Source organism: Myotis daubentonii, chromosome 17 (genome assembly GCF_963259705.1).
Source record: "Myotis daubentonii chromosome 17, mMyoDau2.1, whole genome shotgun sequence".
In the NCBI taxonomy this organism is placed as follows: domain Eukaryota; kingdom Metazoa; phylum Chordata; class Mammalia; order Chiroptera; family Vespertilionidae; genus Myotis; species Myotis daubentonii.
In genome coordinates, this window is record NC_081856.1 from 10,367,481 (window position 1) to 10,385,391 (window position 17,911).

Here is a 17,911-nt window from a genome sequence, read left to right on the forward strand (position 1 = left end):
TATGGACATTCTTCAACCTTCCACCCGACTTGTTATGACCTAGCTATGGACGCCCCAGAATGTCACTTCTGCTGGTTGAGCAAGTCACTAAGACCAGTCTGGATTCAAGGGAAGGGAAATTAGCAAGTGGTATTCCATGTAGATGGCCATGCTTAATAGTAATTTATTACTTTCTATCAGTGCGTTTAAAAAAAGAATAATTTCTGTTGGAAATCTTGTATTACATCTTTCTCTATTAACGCATACCATTGACATACAGGCTTTTGTTCATTTTAAGAAATTTGAACATTAGTTATGCTGAGTGCTAATGCAGTGATTTCTTTTATATATTGAGCTACGTGGGACTCCTTCCTCCATGTAGGATTTCTCAACATTGGCACTATTGACATTTGGGGCTGGATACTTCCTTGTTGTGGGGGCCGTCTTCCACAGGGGATTTTTAGCCGTGTCCCTGTCCGCTACCCACTAGATGACAGAGCACCCTCGGACCCACCTCACCCCAGTTCTGGCAACCAAAAATGTTTCCAAACATTGCCGAATGTTCCATGGGGAAGATGTGGGGTGGGGGGAAGAGGAGAGAGCAGCAAAATTGTCCTGGTCAAGAGCCATTGCTTTATATGAAATGCTGTAAGCTGCTGCTGCTTCAATCCTCTGCCTGAGCTCTCCTTCTCTTCTGTCATACATGGATACTTGCTGTTATCAGTGTATTCTCTTTGCTTCTAGCTCATTGCTTTATTTCACATTTTTTTGTCACTGGATAAGGCCAGAAGAATAACTCCTTACCTCTCTATCAAACTCCTCACCTCTCTATCAAATAAATGAGTTTTGTGATAGCTGTTTTCCTTGATTGCGATGTCTCTTAATTTCTAAGTTCTTGACTAAATCCTAAATATTAGATACTTAGAAAATATGGCTTCAGGTAAGTTGAACACTGCTAGAGTGTTTGATTCACTAGTAATTAATTTGGTGTTGTTCATCTCAGTAGTCACTTATTGCTAACTTAAGCAATCATGACAAGCAAGTTTTTATAAACAAATTTGTGGATAGGAAAATTGAAATAATATGAAGTCTGCTACTTACAGGGGCATCCAGAAGGTCAGTTGCAACTAAAGATAATGGATGTTTTTGAATGTTGGGAATGATCTGATATTGAACCATTAATAGTTTCAGTTTTTCTAAAAATAGTGATGAGTTTGCATAACCACACTTTTGACTGGTTTTCTTTGGCACGTCAGTGTAAAGCTAACTAGAACACATAAAGACCAATCCCTGAGTGAAAAATTTATTAGCATTTTTCTCAAGTCAGTTGAATTAATTAATTAGTATGTAGACTTATAGGACTCTTCCCTTGTGTTTGACTCACAGGTTTATGTCTGCTTTAGGTTAATAAAAACAACCACATTAGAAACAAGAAGTTAGATGTTAAAATGTAATAACTTAGTTACCTCAGATCTTCTGGTAAATGAGAGATCTTCTAGACAAAGGACTTTAAGCTCTTAAGCATTTACTTGGATAGCTTTTGTTGGAAGCATATTTGAACATAGTGCTGCATTTTTCCCTGCCTTAATGAAAGCATAATGAGCACAATTTAGCTTCTGCTAGATGTCAGAGTCCTTATATACTGTATTTTAATACAGTAATATTTTGGGGGGCTTCTTCTATTTGTAGATATACCACTAGTCATCACACCATGTGCCATGCCAGTTGGCAGGCTTTTTAGACTCTGTCGTATAGTGGTAGTGAAATGTGCTGGACTTATAGTAACCCTCCCCCACCCCTCAGTGCCTGCAGACTATTCTACGCTATTCTCATTCATCCCTTGTGGTTGTGGTAAACTCTTTTCTGCTGTGTAAGGAGGTTTGCTTTTTGGCATCTTTTTTTGTTATTTTTAATGTCTGCTCTTTGTCACTCTTCCATGTGTTTTTTCTTTCTTTTCTTTTTCTTTCATTCTCATTTTGCTTTTGATCCCCCTAGGCTTCTCAATAGCGTTTAATCCTGACATACGTTTCAAGGTCATAGACCACCACCCTTCTTTGTCTTTCCACCTAGCCAATTGCTTCCATCACATTATTGATCTTTGATGCTCAGATCTCACATTGAAGAGCTTGTGAGTACTTTTGCTAATATCTGGATTTTGGTTGTTCAAAGGATCATTGTTTTAAGCACCCGATTAACTGAGATATTACTATTTTTGGATCTTAAAGTTTCAGGGAAATTTATATTAGAATGGTTTTCTTATTTGGGTTAGTTTAGATTTTCTGTTTTCTTTCTGAGTTTTAGGGTAGATTACTTAGTGCACTGTATGGTTTAAAACATTCGTACTTTGAAAAACAGCCTAGTATTTCATAAAACTACTTCTGAATTTCTATTGTGAAATGGTTCTTATATTTTATAGAAGACCTTCTGCAGCCACAACTCTCGCTGCTGCTAACACCATCTTCACTACAATTACTTAGCAATTATTAAGCATCTGCTATGTGTCAAACATGCTGAATTAAGTGAGTTTCCATGTACTTATTTTATTTTCTCATGGAGAGAGAAGGAATGATCTCTATTCTATAGATTAAGAAACTAAGGCCAAGAGGAGTTTGCCCAAGATCCTGCAACCTGTGTAGCAGAGTGGAGTTTTTAACTTAGCTTTATTTGACTCTAAAACTGTTCTAATTATTACACCCTTCTGGATATTCATTCCTGGTTTTTTTAACGCATTTTTGGGGAAAAGGTTACACCTTAAATGATCTATAAAAGTTACATATCTTAGTCTATCTTTTAACATTCAGTACAAAAGCAAATATGGCATTTGCATAAGCAAAATCAAAGTAAACTTAGTATGCAAAAAGTTTATAAATTGTTTGAGGAATTTGGAAAAGTCAGAAAACTAGTATTTGTGACACATAACTGTCATATGTTTCTAACCTTTACTCTAATTTTTCTTTAGATTTTTGAATGAGTTTTATAAAAAACTAGAGGCCCAATGCATGAAGATTCATGCAAGAATAGGCCTTCCTTCCTCTGGCTGCCGGCACCGCCTTCGCTCTGGCCCGGAGCCGCCTTTCCGCCTTCCCACGCTGCCCAGAGGCCTGGAGCGACTGGGGCGGTGTGGAATGCCTGTGTTGTCGCCATGGCTGCTTGGCGTCTGCACGTGCGGGTGCTGCCCACAGGCCTGCCATCTTTGTCGGGTTAATTTGCATACTCACGCCTGATTGGCTGTGGGTGTCACGAAGGGATGACCAATTTACATATTTGTCTATTATTAATATAGATATCTAATATACTATTCATTGGAAAGCTTTCCAAACTTTGAAAGTTTGTTTATTTGCGTGTCATCCATGCGCAGGGGCCATGCTAATCTTCTCTGTATCGTTCCAATTTTAGTATATGTGCTGCCGAAGCGAGCACAGAAAGTTTGTTTATTTAACAAATATTTGTTACTCTCCCTACCATATAATAGAATTAAATAACTTGGCATAATACTCTCATGAGACGTACATTTTTTGAGAGAGGAAAGATATGAGTAATATAGTAAATAAATTAAATCATTATATATAGTCTGTGGTGTTAGAATAAATAGAATGACACTTATTTAGATAAGGCGATCTGAGAAGGCCTTTGTGTCGGTAATATTTAAACTGAAAAGAAAAGTTTGATGAGCTAGTCATTCAGACAGCAGGAGGAGAGCATTCTGGGGAGGAAAAGCAAATACCAAGACACTGAGATAAGAAGGGACTTGGCATAGCATAGGAATTGACAGAAAGTATTTATGGGTGGAATTTAATGAACAAAGTGGAGCGTGGAATGAGATAGGCAGGTGGGCAGAAGCCAGATCAGTCAGGGCCTCTATAGGTAAACCTTAGGAAAGCGGTTCGAAGGTTTGAGCCCTGGAGTGAAATAACGTGATGTAAAGAGCACTGTGGCTGCTAATGGACTAACTGAAGGCTGCAACTGCATAAGCTAGGAGACCACTTAGAAAGCTGTTACAGTAGTCTAGGCCAGGGGTGGTGGTAGTTTAGACTAAGTGGCCACGGAGATGAAGAAAAGGAGGTGGATTCAAGATATTTATTTGAGCCTGGCCAGCATGGCTCAGTGGTTGAGCGTTGACCTATGAACCAAAAGGTTATGGTTTGATTCCTGGTCAGGGCACTTGCCCAGGTTGCAGGCTCGCTCCCCAGTGTGGGACGTGCAGGAGGCAGCTGATCAACGATTCCCTCTCATCATTGATATGTCTATCTCTCTCTGCCTCTGCCTTCTTCTCAAAAATCAATAAAAAATATATTTAAAAAAAAGGTATTTATTTGAGAGTGAACTGATGGAACTTGCTGATGGGTAGAAAGGGGCAGGTAATTAAGGGAAAGAAAATAGAAAGTGAGGACTTAGGGTTCTGACTAGTGATTGAGTAAAAGATGGTCCTAATAATTGTGAGGGAGAAGTCTGGGGGCAAATAGGTTTCGGAGGGATGGAAATTAAAGTCTTAAGTTTGGACATGTCAAGTTTAAGATACCTGTGCGAATGTGAAGGGAGATATCAAGTAGTTAGGTGTGTGTGTGTGTGTGTGTGTGTGTGTGTGTGTGTGTGTTTGTGTGTGGTATTTATATTACAAATCTAAACTCATAAGGGAAGATTAGGCTGAAGATGTAGTATGAGTGTCAACAACTGTATATAGATGGAAAAGAAGATCCAGGAGAGAACTCAAAGGGAAGAGGAAGGAGAACCAGAGCTAGAAGGAGACTGAGGAGGAGTGTCCACAAAGACAGGAAAAATACAACAATAGTGTGTTCGAGAAGCTAAGTGAGAAAGACATGGGGTTGATCTGATGCTTTGAATAAGTCACGTAAGGGAAAGGCTTGGGGGCTGGTGTGTCGGAAGAGGGTGCCTAGGATTTAACACAAAAGAGACTGGTGTTTTTGTCAGAAGTAGTTTTTTTTAAAATATATTTTTATTGATTTCACAGAAGGATGGAGAGGGAGAGAGAGATAGAAACATAACGATAAGAGTCATTAACCAGCTGCCTTCCTCACATTGGGGATCGAGCCTGCAAACCCGGGCATGTGCCCTGACCGGGAATCGAACCCTGGCCTCCTGGTTCATAGGTCCACACTCAACCACTGAGCCACACCGGCTGGGCTGTCAGTAGTTGTTTTATAAGAGCTATTTGGGAAGAAGCCAGATTGTAATCAGCTGAGGAGGGAGTATTAATAAAGAAGGATTTGGCTCTTACAGTTTAAAGGGGACCTTGGTTAGTACTACTATAGTAGCTTGAGTATTACTGAGAGTATTCCTTTACTCACTGGTCAGAATTCTAAACTTATTTTAACTACTCATTACTAGTATGCTCATTTTTTTACAGACAGTCCTGTGTAGAATTCTAGTTCATCAGAGAAAAATAAAATATCACAGGTAAGGAAATCACACCCCCTTTTAGCAGCATTTTGTAAAAATATGCAGGCCATTTAGCAGGTAAGATCTTTTCATTTTCTTTGGTAAGAAGCTTATAAAGTCAGGAAGATGATTTGAACTTTGTTTTTCAAGTTAAAATACCCTAGAGCTAGGGATACATTTTTTTCCTGGGCTATAGGATTTTCAGTGCTAAAACTGAGCTAGTCCCTGGCAAACTGGAGGATTGGTCACCTTCCCTGACAGCATGTTTGCCCTTCTGACAGACTAAAGCCTTTGACTCATAGGAGAGATTGAAAAAGGGGTCCAGGTAGACTGTCATGTCCCTTCTGCACGACTGCTTTTCCACTTCTGGAGGCCTGCACCAAACTGGACACTCTCTCAACACTCTCTCTCTTATCACTTTTCATGTCTGGTGGGATTTCTGGTGAAAGAATCTGCAAGGAGGTGTGGACTCCCCCAATTTATCTGTATGCCGGTGCCTTCCCACTGTCCCCCCAGCCTGCACGCTGCCTTCACCTGCGCCCTTACTATTCTAGCTGTACCCTCCTTAAGGTGTCCGGTTGCATCGATCCCAAGTAAGCAAGTGCTACCGTCCCCTGTCCGCTCTGTCCTTGCAGGTGCCTGCCTCTTAGTTTAGGCCAAGTTGTTTGCACTGTGACTTCAGCTCTCTTATGGGTTTGGTTCGAAATAAGTCATGAGTTTGAATTTAGTCTGACTTTGTTTCACTGTAAGGATGGTGACAGTGCTTCTTGTAGCTCTCTACACCCCACAGTAGAAACTAGAACCTGGCTTCACAAACTCTAAAGTACATGGAAAAATCACCCGGGAATCTTACGGAAACCCAGATTCTGTTTCCGTACGTGAGAGACAGGGCCCGAGGTTCTGCATTTCTAACAAGTGTCCAGTGGTTTCAGTGTTGCAGGTCCAGGGATCCTGTCCTGAGTAGCAAGGTGATAGCAGGTGGTCTTGCTTTTTGTTTTAAGGTGGGAAAGAGGCGAGGCCACATCGATAAACGTAGGCGTGCTTGAAGTGCAACAGGGAACAGGCAAACTGATGTGAGAGCGATAATGTGGGATGTGGCACATTCGGTGAGCTGGCAGAATTTTATGCTTGTGTGTGAGAAAGATCTTAATGGTTTAAAAAACATGATCTTAGCTCTTTTTTTTTTCTTCTCAAAGGGCCTTCTTAAAGACATTAGAAAAAGTGTGAATTGTCAATACTGATTTTATAGGTATACAACGGGAACTTTTTAGTGTAATTGTGCTTTCCCCATTTCACATTACTTCTGAAGTTTTGAAACAATCTCAAATTTATAGAAAAGGTTTAAGTATAGTACAGTAAGCTCCTCCTCCACTCTCCATACCCCCATTCCCCCACAAATCACTTGAGAATATGTTGCTGGCATGAAGCCTTACCACCCCTGGCGCAGGTTAAGTTCCTTGGGAAGCAGTCTCTGAGACAAAGATGAGCATAAGACATTTGCTGGGGAATACAGTGTCAATGGAAGCCTTAGCTGACCCGCTGGAGGCTTCTAGAGATAGGGTGACCCCTCCGTGCTGTCCTGAGTTGGGTGAGAAGTCTCCCTGCCTGGGAAATTGAGCTCTTGGGTGTGGGCTGCTCTGGGCAGGGGGCAGGGCTGCCGGTGCGGCGGCATTCTTCAGCTGAGGCGGTCCTCCAAGACGAGGGGGTGTTGACACCGCTGTTGAACTGCTGCCATTTGAGACACTCCAGACACGCAGCCAGAGGGGCCTGGAGAAGGCGCACTTATTCTGGACGTGAGTGAGGAGGTTGTGATGAAAAGGATGCAGATGCTCCAGAGGAAGTGACTCTGGTTCCAACTTCACGCCAAAGGGGCTCTCAGAGCTATTTATGACATTGAGACTACAAAGGACAACGTGTATCAGCTAATCCAGGCTCACAAAGGAGTGCGGCAACTCACCGAGGCAGAGAGAAGATGCTTGCTCCACACTGTGAGATGTGACGAGTGCTAGCACGGCTCAAGCTGCCTTGGATCATCTCCTTGACAAAGAGATAAGGAAACACTTTAATTCAGTGTTTCTACTATTTTAAAGGATGGCATACTACATAAACTTTAGTTTTATTATTTCCAAATTTTCCTTACTAATTGTCAGTAGACGAGTTGTTAAATTTTTTTATTGTGATATAATTGGCATACACTGTATTAGTTTCAGATATACAAGATATTTGTATATATTGCAAAATGATCACCACAATAAATCTAGTTAACATCCGCCACCATACATAATTCCGAACTATTTTTTCCTTGTGAGAGAGATTTCAATGTTCGGAAATTTTTTTTTTTTAAAGATCACATAACAATTGTAATTTTCTCCATTGCTTATTAAGATTTTGCAGTTTCAGCCTGCACTGTCATTTTAATAGTCCCACACAACTGTGCAAAGTGAGAACTGCCTATATTCAAGCATGCTTCATTTCAAAATTTCATATACCCTTTTATTTATACATATCTTATTGACTTTATTGCTTGAATACATTTTGATTTTTAAATATTTTTAGCATGCAGATTTCCCAAACCTGAGGTAGCCATTATGAAGACGGCGAAGAAGGTATCATCAGCAGAGACCCCTGATAGTTTTGGTATAGTACCATCTTAACAGTATTGATTGTTCACTAGATGTTTATTGCAGATGGCAAACATCTATTTAACAGAACTTCTTGACTTCTTGCTGGTTTGAAATAGCATGCTTTAGTTAGAATGACAATTTTTTTTGCATCATTATTTTGGACTACCTACAAGATATTTTTTATTATCTAATCCTAGATTTTGTGGATATGATAGAATAATAATTGCATGTTTAATTAACTGAAGGATTAAACTTATGACCTTAACAAAGGACAAAATCACTTATATTTAATTATATTTAAACTAGAGGCCCGGTGCACAAAAATTTGTGCACTCGGGGTTGGGAGAGGAGGTCCCTCAGCCTGGCCTGTGCCCTCTCACAGTCTGGGACCCATCAGGAGATAAGGACCTGCTGGTTTAGGCCTGCTCCCGGGTGGCAGAGGGCAGGCCTAATCCTAGGTGTAACCCCTGGTAGGGCTCAGAGCAGGGCCCATTGGGGAGTTGGGGCCCCGCCTCCTGTCATGCACAGAGCAGGGCGGATTGGGAGGTTGCGATGCCACCCTCAGTCATGCTCAGGGTAGGGCTGATTGGGGGGTTGGGGCACCACCCCCTGGCACACTCAAGGCAGGGTCCATAGGGAGGTTGCAGCGCCACTCCTGTCATGCACAGAGCAGGGCCGATCAGAGGGTTGGAGCTCCGCACCCTGTCACACTGATCCCGGTGCTGGGAAGCCTCCCTGCTCCGCTGATCCCAGGGCCAGGATGCCTCTCGGCTCCCCTGATCCCTGGCCCGGAGGCCTCTCGGCTCCGCTGATCACCGGGGCGGGAGGCCTCTCTGCTCCTCTATTCGCGGGGCCTCCGACTCCGCTGATCACGGGGCCGGGAGGCCTCTGGACTCCGCTGATCACCGGGGCCGGGAGGCCTCTGGACTCCGCTGATCACAGGGGCCAGGCGGCCTCTCGGATCCGCTGATCACCGGGGCCGGGAGGCCTCTCGGATCCGCTGATCACCGGGGCCGGGAGGCCTCTCGGCTCCGTTGATCACAAGGGCCGGGAGGCCTCTCGGCTCCGCTGATCACCGGGGCGGGAGGCCTCTCGACTCTGCTGATCCCAGGCCCTGAGGCCTCTCTGCCCTGCTGCTTCAGGGCTGTTTGGCTTCGCTCTGCTTGGAGCCTGAGTATGCAAATTAACCGCCATCTTTTAGCTTCTATAACTGAAACATTGTATCTTTTGGAGTTGTTGCTTCAGGAGCTCAGAGCCCCGCAGCTGCGGGGATCCTTGACTTTCTCCATCGCTGGGGCAACCAAGCCTCCTATTCTCAGCTGCCTGGCTGCCAGCTGCCATCTTGGCCGACAGTTAATTTGCATATCTCGCTGATTAGCCAATGAAAAAGGTATCGGTTGTACGCCAATTACCATTTTTCTCTTTTATTAGTATAGGATAGCGTATTTTAAAAATTGTTGCAGTAACCCCGGCAAGGGACACAGAACGAGCAACAAAGATGAATGAGTAGGAAAAGGGCCGCACAGGGAAACCTTCAGAATATTGTAAAGAGAAACTGTATTTAAGTAACTAAACTTCAAAAGAATGTATTTTAAAAATAAAATAATTTGAAAGGCTTATATAATTGCATTTCAGGGCATTTGTGAACCTTTTTTTTTTTTTTAAGATTCAGTCTCCATACAGCTTGATATCTAATTTATGTTGCATTCTATAGTGGTGGTGGTACTGGGAGAATTGTAGTGTGTGTGTGTGTGTGTGTGTGTGTGTGTGTGTGTGTGTGTGTGTGTGTTTGAGAGAGAGAGAGAGGAACAGAGAGGAACAGAGAGAGGGATAGGTGTATATATAGAGAGAGATGGGGGAGGGAGGCAGGTATACAAATAAATATCTCTCTGTTCCTATTTTATTTTTTATTACTATTTAATATAGATACATTGCCTAAGAAGTATACTAGTAACACAGTATATAAAAAGGAATCAGAAATATTTTGTGGGCCAATTGAAATTTTAAAAGGATAAAGGGTAAATACAACTTAGTTTCCTTAGGCTTTATAGGGGCGTGGGCAAATGTAGGCTTACAGTTGTTTGTATGGGAAAATACATGCAGGTTAAATCAATGATTTAATACAATAAACTGTTTCACATACTGACAGTGTTTCACGTATTCATATACAATTGATCGTTGGTTCTTCTATATTTTTATTGAGAGTTTACTTTTAAAAGGAAAATAGAAGAAGAGAATGAGAATATAGGTTTTGGACTTGGCTGTGTGTCTTTGAGTAAGTCACTTAACATCCATGGGCTTAAGTGGCTGCGTCTTCACAGTGGAGAATTAAGTCAGTATTTCTCAGTGGGCATACTGCTGGCATTTGGGCTGGATAATTCTTCATTATAAAGGACTTTCTTGTGCGTTATAGGATGTTTAGAATTCCTAATGCCAGTAGCATTTCGCAGTCGTTATCACATCCAAGATATCCCTGCATTTCTGAGCATCTTGTAAGGTGATGACGAACCACCCCAAGTTGAGAACCACTGGCAGGTGGGTTCTAAGAATCCTTTTACTACTCACATTCTATAAAAGATTTTTATTTGGGGAATGACTTAAAGAGGAAAAGGTAATGTATTGACTGAAAAATCTCTGCTCATTCCTAGTATAAAACAATTATTTTTATTTATTTATTTATTTATTTATTTATTTATTTATTTATTTATTTTTGTTAATCCTCCCCCAAGGATATTTTTCCATTAATTTTTAGGGAGAGTAGAAGAGAGAGGGAAAGACAGAGGGAAACATCGATGTGAGAGAAACACATTGGGTGGTTGCCTTCTGCACTAGCCCACACCAGGGCCCGGGCCAGGGAGGAGCCTGCAACCAAGGTACATGCCCTTGACCAGAATCGAACCCAGGATTCTTTGGTCCGCAGGCCAATGCTCTATACACTGAACCAGACTGGCTGTAGTGGTCAGCAACTCATTAGTCAACAGAGCCAAATATCAACAGTACAACGAGTGAAATTTCTTTTGAGAGCCAAATTTTTTAAACTTAAACTATATAGGTAGGTACATTGTTATTAACTTAATTAGGGTACTCCTAAGGCTTAGGAAGAGCCACAGTCAAAGGGCCAAAGAGCCGCATGTGGCTCGTGAGCTGCAGTTTGCCGACCACAGGTAGGGCAAAGCAATTTTATTTTTAAATGAATATCTTCTGGGACTCTATGTAACTATACCCACAGATATATCTACCATTTATAATATTCCAAGACAAATTACTAATTTGTCCTAACTCACTTTAAGTTTTACATCTATAATATAATACAACATCCATAATTAAGTGATTTTCTAAACTTATTATAGTGCTATCTCTATACCTAATACATTATAAGATCTGTTTTTTAAAAGTTGTACTGTTTTAATATCTTAGTCTTTTTTAAAGGGAATATCATTGTACATAGTAATCATTCTTTTTGTCTTCCTTTGGCATGAAGGAAGGGAAGGAATATAGCCTCTGTGTATTAAGTAGTGTATATAATTATCCCAAGTACACAAGTTAGACACGTAAAAGCAACCACTAATCAATAGTATGTTTGATTATCTTTAAAAACTTTATGAAATGACAGCTATAACAGAAATAAATTGTTATACCCCTAGTACTTACTATTTCTTAAGCCAGAGGTAAACAATTACAGGTGAGTGTATTAATGAGGTTAGTAAAGATGATGATTCATTGGGCATTATCACCTCATCATTACTACTGGGCAACTCCTGTTCTCTCAACTGTTACACCCAGGGCCTGCCTCAGCCCAGGAGCTGGTTAGTTGCCCTTAAGTAAACGGGATTGCAGTCTAGGTTGCAATGAAGACCCAGGTCGCATGATACATACCCCAGACGGTTAATGAAATGACAGTATTATGTGATCTACATAGAAAATTCTTTACTCCATAATGTGCATGAAACTTTTAAATGCTAAATAAAATTAAAAAATCACACTCAAATTCTTTTTTGAGGGATGGGGGGAGGGGAGGTGGTCCTAGCTAAAGCATATATATTTTTAAAAATAATTTTAAAATTCTTTTATAATTATAGTCTTAATTTTAAAAGACAAAACCTGTTGATTGAAATTTACTAAGTTAAAAAGTTAAATTCCTTGCTGTTTCTAAAGAGCATTTTCAGTTTTGAATGCCAGTTTTTATATTTCTGAGCCATATTAACTTATTTTAAAATACTGCTGTGTAGCTTCATAAACCTCCTTTGGGTGCATGTCTTCTTTTTGGCATTTAATATGATTTGCTTAAATTGTTTTGCATACAGCATGGTTTGTACTTCAAGTTTGTATTTTTTAATGTTATATATTTATTATAAATTTTACCTTATCCATTGAAACTTTTGGTTCTATTAAAAGTCTAAGCAGTTATTTATAATGTTCAGAAATATAGCCCCCAAATTGTTTCTTAAACATGGTAGCTTCATCTCTGTCTTTTTAATAAATCTCTCATTAGGGCAAATAGTGATTTGTGTGGCCAAGTCTACGCCTATACTTTACTGGGAAAATGGTAGGGTGGGGCTTGGAGCAGATATTATTAGGTGGTCAAAAGGTCAGAAAGTAGATAATTGCCACTTAAAGAGTATTTGTTTTTTTGTAATTAAAGGACTAGTGTGTGCATTAAACTGTTCCTTTTATGTCATTCAGGGTGAAGTTGCTTTGGTATTTACTACGTCTATTATAAATGATTTTGAATTTTTCCCTTGATTTGTGATCTTATATTGATGTTTACTGACTTTTTCTTCTGTCACCTCCCTTTTGATTTTAAGCCTTTTCAATTAATGTTAAAATTTCAGAAAATGTATTTTTCAGTTCTCAAACTTTAATTGGGTTCTGCTTTTTATAGTTTCTATTCGAGCATATTTTCATATATGCCTTCAGTATAATTTTGAGTGTAATTTCATCTGCTACTTCTAATACTTAAGTTACTTTCGATTGGTCTCCATCTATTGTTTTTCCTGAGACTGAGTCATGTTTTCCTGTTTCTTCATGAAGTAATTTTGAATTGTACCCTAGTCATTGCTGTGATTATTATGTTACAGAGACTCTGGATTCTGTTTTATTCTTTAAAATATAGATTTTTAACATTTGTTGTAGCAGGCCATTAATGGTTAGGCTTAAACTACAAACTCTTGGGCTGCAGCTTAAATCTTTAGTTATTTTACCCTTAGCTAGGATTTTGGGGGTTTTCCCTGCCACATGTGTGTTGCTCATGGATCAGCCATATGTTTGAACTGAATGTACTGGTACATAGAATTTAGGACTCCTCCGTTCTGACTCTGTTTTTTCCAGGATTCACCTCTTACTTTCTGGTGGCTTTTGTTACTTTGTACCCTGTTCACTGCTTCTTCAGACCAGAAAGTCTGAACATATTAGCATTTGAGTTGTCCTACAGGTTGTGGATTGAGGCATGCCCTTAGGCCCAAAGCTGCAACAAACAGGCAACTCATTTAATACCATTCCTCCAGAATTCCAAGTGTTGATTACTTTCCAGAATCAACCTATTTTTGGTCATTTTTTTAATGCTTTTGGTTGGTTATTTGTTTATATTGTATTTTAGTCTATACTTTAGAGTTGTTCTAGGCAGAAGGATTGGTTTGATAGAAGGTTATTCAGCCAGTGTTAGAAATAGGACCAGAATTTTTTAGGTAAAAATAGTTGGAAAATATGGTGTGTGGTGAAGTACAATCTTAATGTCATATTATTTTAAAATATTCAGGAAAAGAATAGAGAAATTATGATGTATATAATACACACACCGTAATGGAAAGAATTGGTTTTTCTGACTGCAAAGTCTGCTGCTGACTTTAGAATACATTTCCAGTGTAAGTGTAGATAGTTTACCTATGTCAGAAGGAAATTCCTAAGGTTAAGATACCTATGTAGGGAAATAAAGCTTCTAGCGTTTATTGTGACTATTTTCAGGGAGGTTGTATTAGCAGCCATTGCATTTTAAAACCGGTATATTTTGATGGCACCTTGGGTTCATTTTCAAGATTGAGTTCCATTGTTACATCTAATGTTTTTTACTTCTGATATATATTTTGTTTTGATTCAGTTAATATAGTAAAGAAGATAACTTACAGTGTCAAAGTCCTCAAAATGATCAAATTATAATTAAAATTTTTTGATGGCTACTTCCCATAAAGTTTATATTTTGCATAAAATTTCCACTTTCTAGGAAATGTTCCTTTCATATGTCCTCTTATTATTCCTTTGGTTCTTTGTGAAGCAGGAGGCAGAATCTGTGATTTGATTTTACATTCAACTCTGTACCAGTGGTTTTCCTTTCTGCTCTGTCTCCTTTACTTTATATTTCTTTAAAAAGATTATTTTTTATTCCTTTAATTTTTTAATCCTTCTGTGTAGTCAGAAAGACTAGGATACTATATACATTATTTGCTTTTTTTCTTTCTACTGCTGCACATTATACATTCACCTGGTCCTAAACCTTAGGAGTTGTAAAATATTTTAAATATTTTGGTCAGTATGTAGGGAATTTGAAGAAGTAAAAGCAAGGACACTATATACTCTTCGCTACTGGGAGGGTCCTGCTTGATGAATTTTTAGATGTTTCAAGATGTTCTAGTTCACTGACAAGGACCTCGCGCAGTGTCAGACCTGGAGTGATGGATAGAGTAATGCAGCCAGCAAATAGTTCTATTTACTTCACCAGGAAACTCTGTGGACTACAGTGGTTGTCTACATTCCTTTTTAAAAATTGGAAAACTATTTGCATGCCTTAAAGGTAAATTTTGAGAGAATAGCTCAAGTCAAAGTATAGAGAAAATATTTTAATCAAATGTAAAACTCTACAAAGATTAGTATATCTTTATTTCTTAACCCTTCTAAAAGAGGGCAAGAACCTTAAAGTTGAATTCTTAGAACTTTATGAATAATACAATAATTGATTAAACTCTAGGTTTTAGTGTATTTCTTATTATAAAGCCAGATGGTATTATAATTTTTAAATAAAATGGCATTCACAAATATGAACCATACATTTTTATATAGCTTATATATAAAGATTTATTTAGTTCTCACATTGTCATAGATTATAAATAAATATTTTAGAAAATGTATATCCAGTTTGTAATGTGCTTCATTGGAAAATCTGGTTCTATTAAATCGTAGAGCAGCCCTGAGCGGTTTGGCTCAGTGGATGGAGCGTCGGCCTGTGGACTGAAGGGTCCCGGTTTCGATTCCGGTCAAGGGCATGTACCTTGGTTGCAGGCACAACCCCAGTAGGAGGTGTGCAGGAGGCAGCTGATTGATGTTTCTCTCTCATAGATGTTTCTGACTCTCTGTCCTTCTCCCTTCCTCTCTGTAAAAAGAAAAAAAAAAATCAATAAAAATATATTTTTAAAAAAATCGTAGAGCAGAGTAATCCATGGTGTGGGTTCTTCTCTATAGGTTATCGATTAATTCTGTGGGATTGGATGAGGACGAAGAAGGTAGACTTCTCTGCCATTTTACCATAGCCTATTCTTGTGCTTATATAAATGGTGAGGTGGTTATTATTATTATTATTAAAAATATATATTTTTACTGATTTCAGAGAGGAAGAGAGAGGGAGAGAGAAATAGAAACATCAATGATGAGAGAGAATCATTGATCGACTACCTCCTGCATGTCCCCCACTGGGGATCGAGTCTGACTGGGAATTGAACTATGGACCTCCTGGTTCATAGGTCAACACTCAACCACTGAGCAGCACCAGCTGGGCTTAAGATGGTTATTATTATAAGATTTGATAGCTTGCTTTTTTTGTAATTATTGTTAATTTTTAGAGTTAATGATGTCACTTGAAGATATTTACTTTGACATATGCTTGGGAAAACCTTGTATGTTTATTATGACATATATTATAAATAGTATATTGTTACTTGTTGAATAACACCCTCCTTTTTTTATTGTGTAGGATATTCTATATTACCTGGTAGTATAGGTTTCAAAACTCAAAATATTTAGTGTATTATCAAGGGAGATTAATTAAAGAACAGGACACAATCATTGTTGTAATATATTGCTTTAAAATATTATTTTACTATTTTTAAAGGATATTTAGGCCTATTTGAACATTCTTTTTCTTTAATATTTTTATTTTTATTGATTTCAGGGAGGAAGGGAGAGGATAGAGAGAGAGAGGCAGAAACATCAATAATGAGAGAGTCATTGATGGGCTGCCTCCTGCACGCCCCCTAATGGGGGTGGAGCCTGAAACCCAGGCATGTGCCCTTGACCAGAATCGAACCCCGGGGCCCTTCAGTCCGCAGGCCATGCTCTATCCACGGAGCCAAACCCGCTAGGGCTGAACATTCTTTTTTCCAGTATCAGTGCTCACTTGCACATACATTTCTTAAGTTACCTAGGATTACCATCTTTAAGAGGGGTAGCTATATTTTTGAAATTTAAAAAAATGTTTTTATTGATTTTTAGAGAAAGGGAGAGGGAGAGAGAGAGGGAAACATTGATGTGAGAAAGAAACATCAATCTGCTGTCTCTCACACGCACCCCTACTGGGGACCCTATCTGGATTGAGCCCGCAACCTGGGCATGTGCTCTGACCAGAACTGAACCTTTGGGTGCACAGGACAACACTCAACCAACTGAGCCACATGGGCCAGGGCTATTTTTGAAATTTTGAAAACTGCAATTAATGTAAACAGGCTTGTTACATAGATGCAAGGACTTACAAAACAAAAAACAAAAAGCTAATGATTTATTCAGGGTTATAGACTCCATGACAGGCTTGTAACTAACGCTCAGTTTTGTTTTCCAACCTTGTATTTAATCCATACCAAGTAACATTTTCTGTATGGCTAATTTAGGTCCATTAACCGAAAGATAATTTATGAATAAACTCTGATATTTTCCTAGCTTTGTAAATCTGCTGGTGTTTTCTTCATTGTAATAAAAAAAAGAGACCATGCCATCGTAACTAATTCTTGCCCCACACCCTTTTCTTCCCCTTTAGAAAAATTGGAAGCTGCGCCACCCACCCCAGAACAGCTGAGATACGGTAAAGCCTCTATAATTGTTAAATATTGTGCATCTGTATCTTGGACTTGAAATAACGATATCATTTATTGATACTACAAGAGTCAATACATTAAATCTTTCTAGACAGAGTGAGTTATCCTGTTTATTATGCCACAGCAAAAAAATGTATAAACTCGGTTTAAGACATATCTCTTATTGCTTAAATATGTTACCATCTAGAACTAGAAAAATGAGGCTAAATGTATCAAAAACATATAGGTATTAGTTCTTCCTCGTTACACCTCTATTATCTCAGGTTATTCAGATCGTGTACTAGATAGACGAGGTAAGTGTGCCTTTGGTAGGAGGAGGCCAAGTTACATTTTGATTTAAATAGAATGGGGTTTTTTTTTTTATAGTTTGTGAAAGCATTCAGGGATACTGAAGTATTGTGAAGGGGAAAAAGATTTCTGAATGTAAATGTCTAATATAGATGAAATAATCACGTTTTCCTAACATTTGTTTAAAACAATTATTTAAAAGTGACCAAACAGCTTCCCTAAAATCTGATTCAGGCAATGTTTTTATTATTTCTAATGTGGAGATCAATTTTATGATATCAGTCTTTAGGTATGAGAGAGAAACAGATTGATGTCAATATCAATTAAACAGGAAAAAACATGGTATTCAGAATATGTATTTACTTATTTGTTCTGCTGTTAACTATATATAGTTTGTATGTGTTGCCAGTAAGAAAACACAAAAGCCTAACACTATTGTTTTTACATGTTATGGATTTTTTATTTTGTGTTTTTTTTTGTCTCAGTATAGCTTCTACTAAGTAGCTAAACTTACAGTAGGAGTAGAAGAATCTTCTGGCTCTGGGGAATGGC

The 17,911-nt window shown here is 38.9% G+C and overlaps 1 protein-coding gene and 1 non-coding gene across 3 annotated transcripts in view; one reads left to right on the forward strand and one right to left on the reverse strand.

Annotated features, from left to right (window-relative positions):
• TMEM65 (transmembrane protein 65) overlaps window positions 1-17,911 on the forward strand; it is a 41,584-nt gene that overhangs the window by 7,760 nt on the left and 15,913 nt on the right. Inside the window, exons 2-3 of one of the 2 annotated variants that reach the window (XM_059672772.1) lie at window positions 7,933-8,013; window positions 17,014-17,058. In XM_059672772.1, coding sequence (XP_059528755.1) covers window positions 7,933-8,013; window positions 17,014-17,058 — 126 coding nt within the window. The remainder of the gene's footprint in view (window positions 1-7,932; window positions 8,014-17,013; window positions 17,059-17,911) is intronic. The other variant, XM_059672773.1, reaches the window with a different exon arrangement.
• Window positions 3,294-3,399, reverse strand: LOC132220226 (U6 spliceosomal RNA). The gene has a single exon (XR_009449728.1). It is a non-coding gene; the product is annotated as a U6 spliceosomal RNA (small nuclear RNA).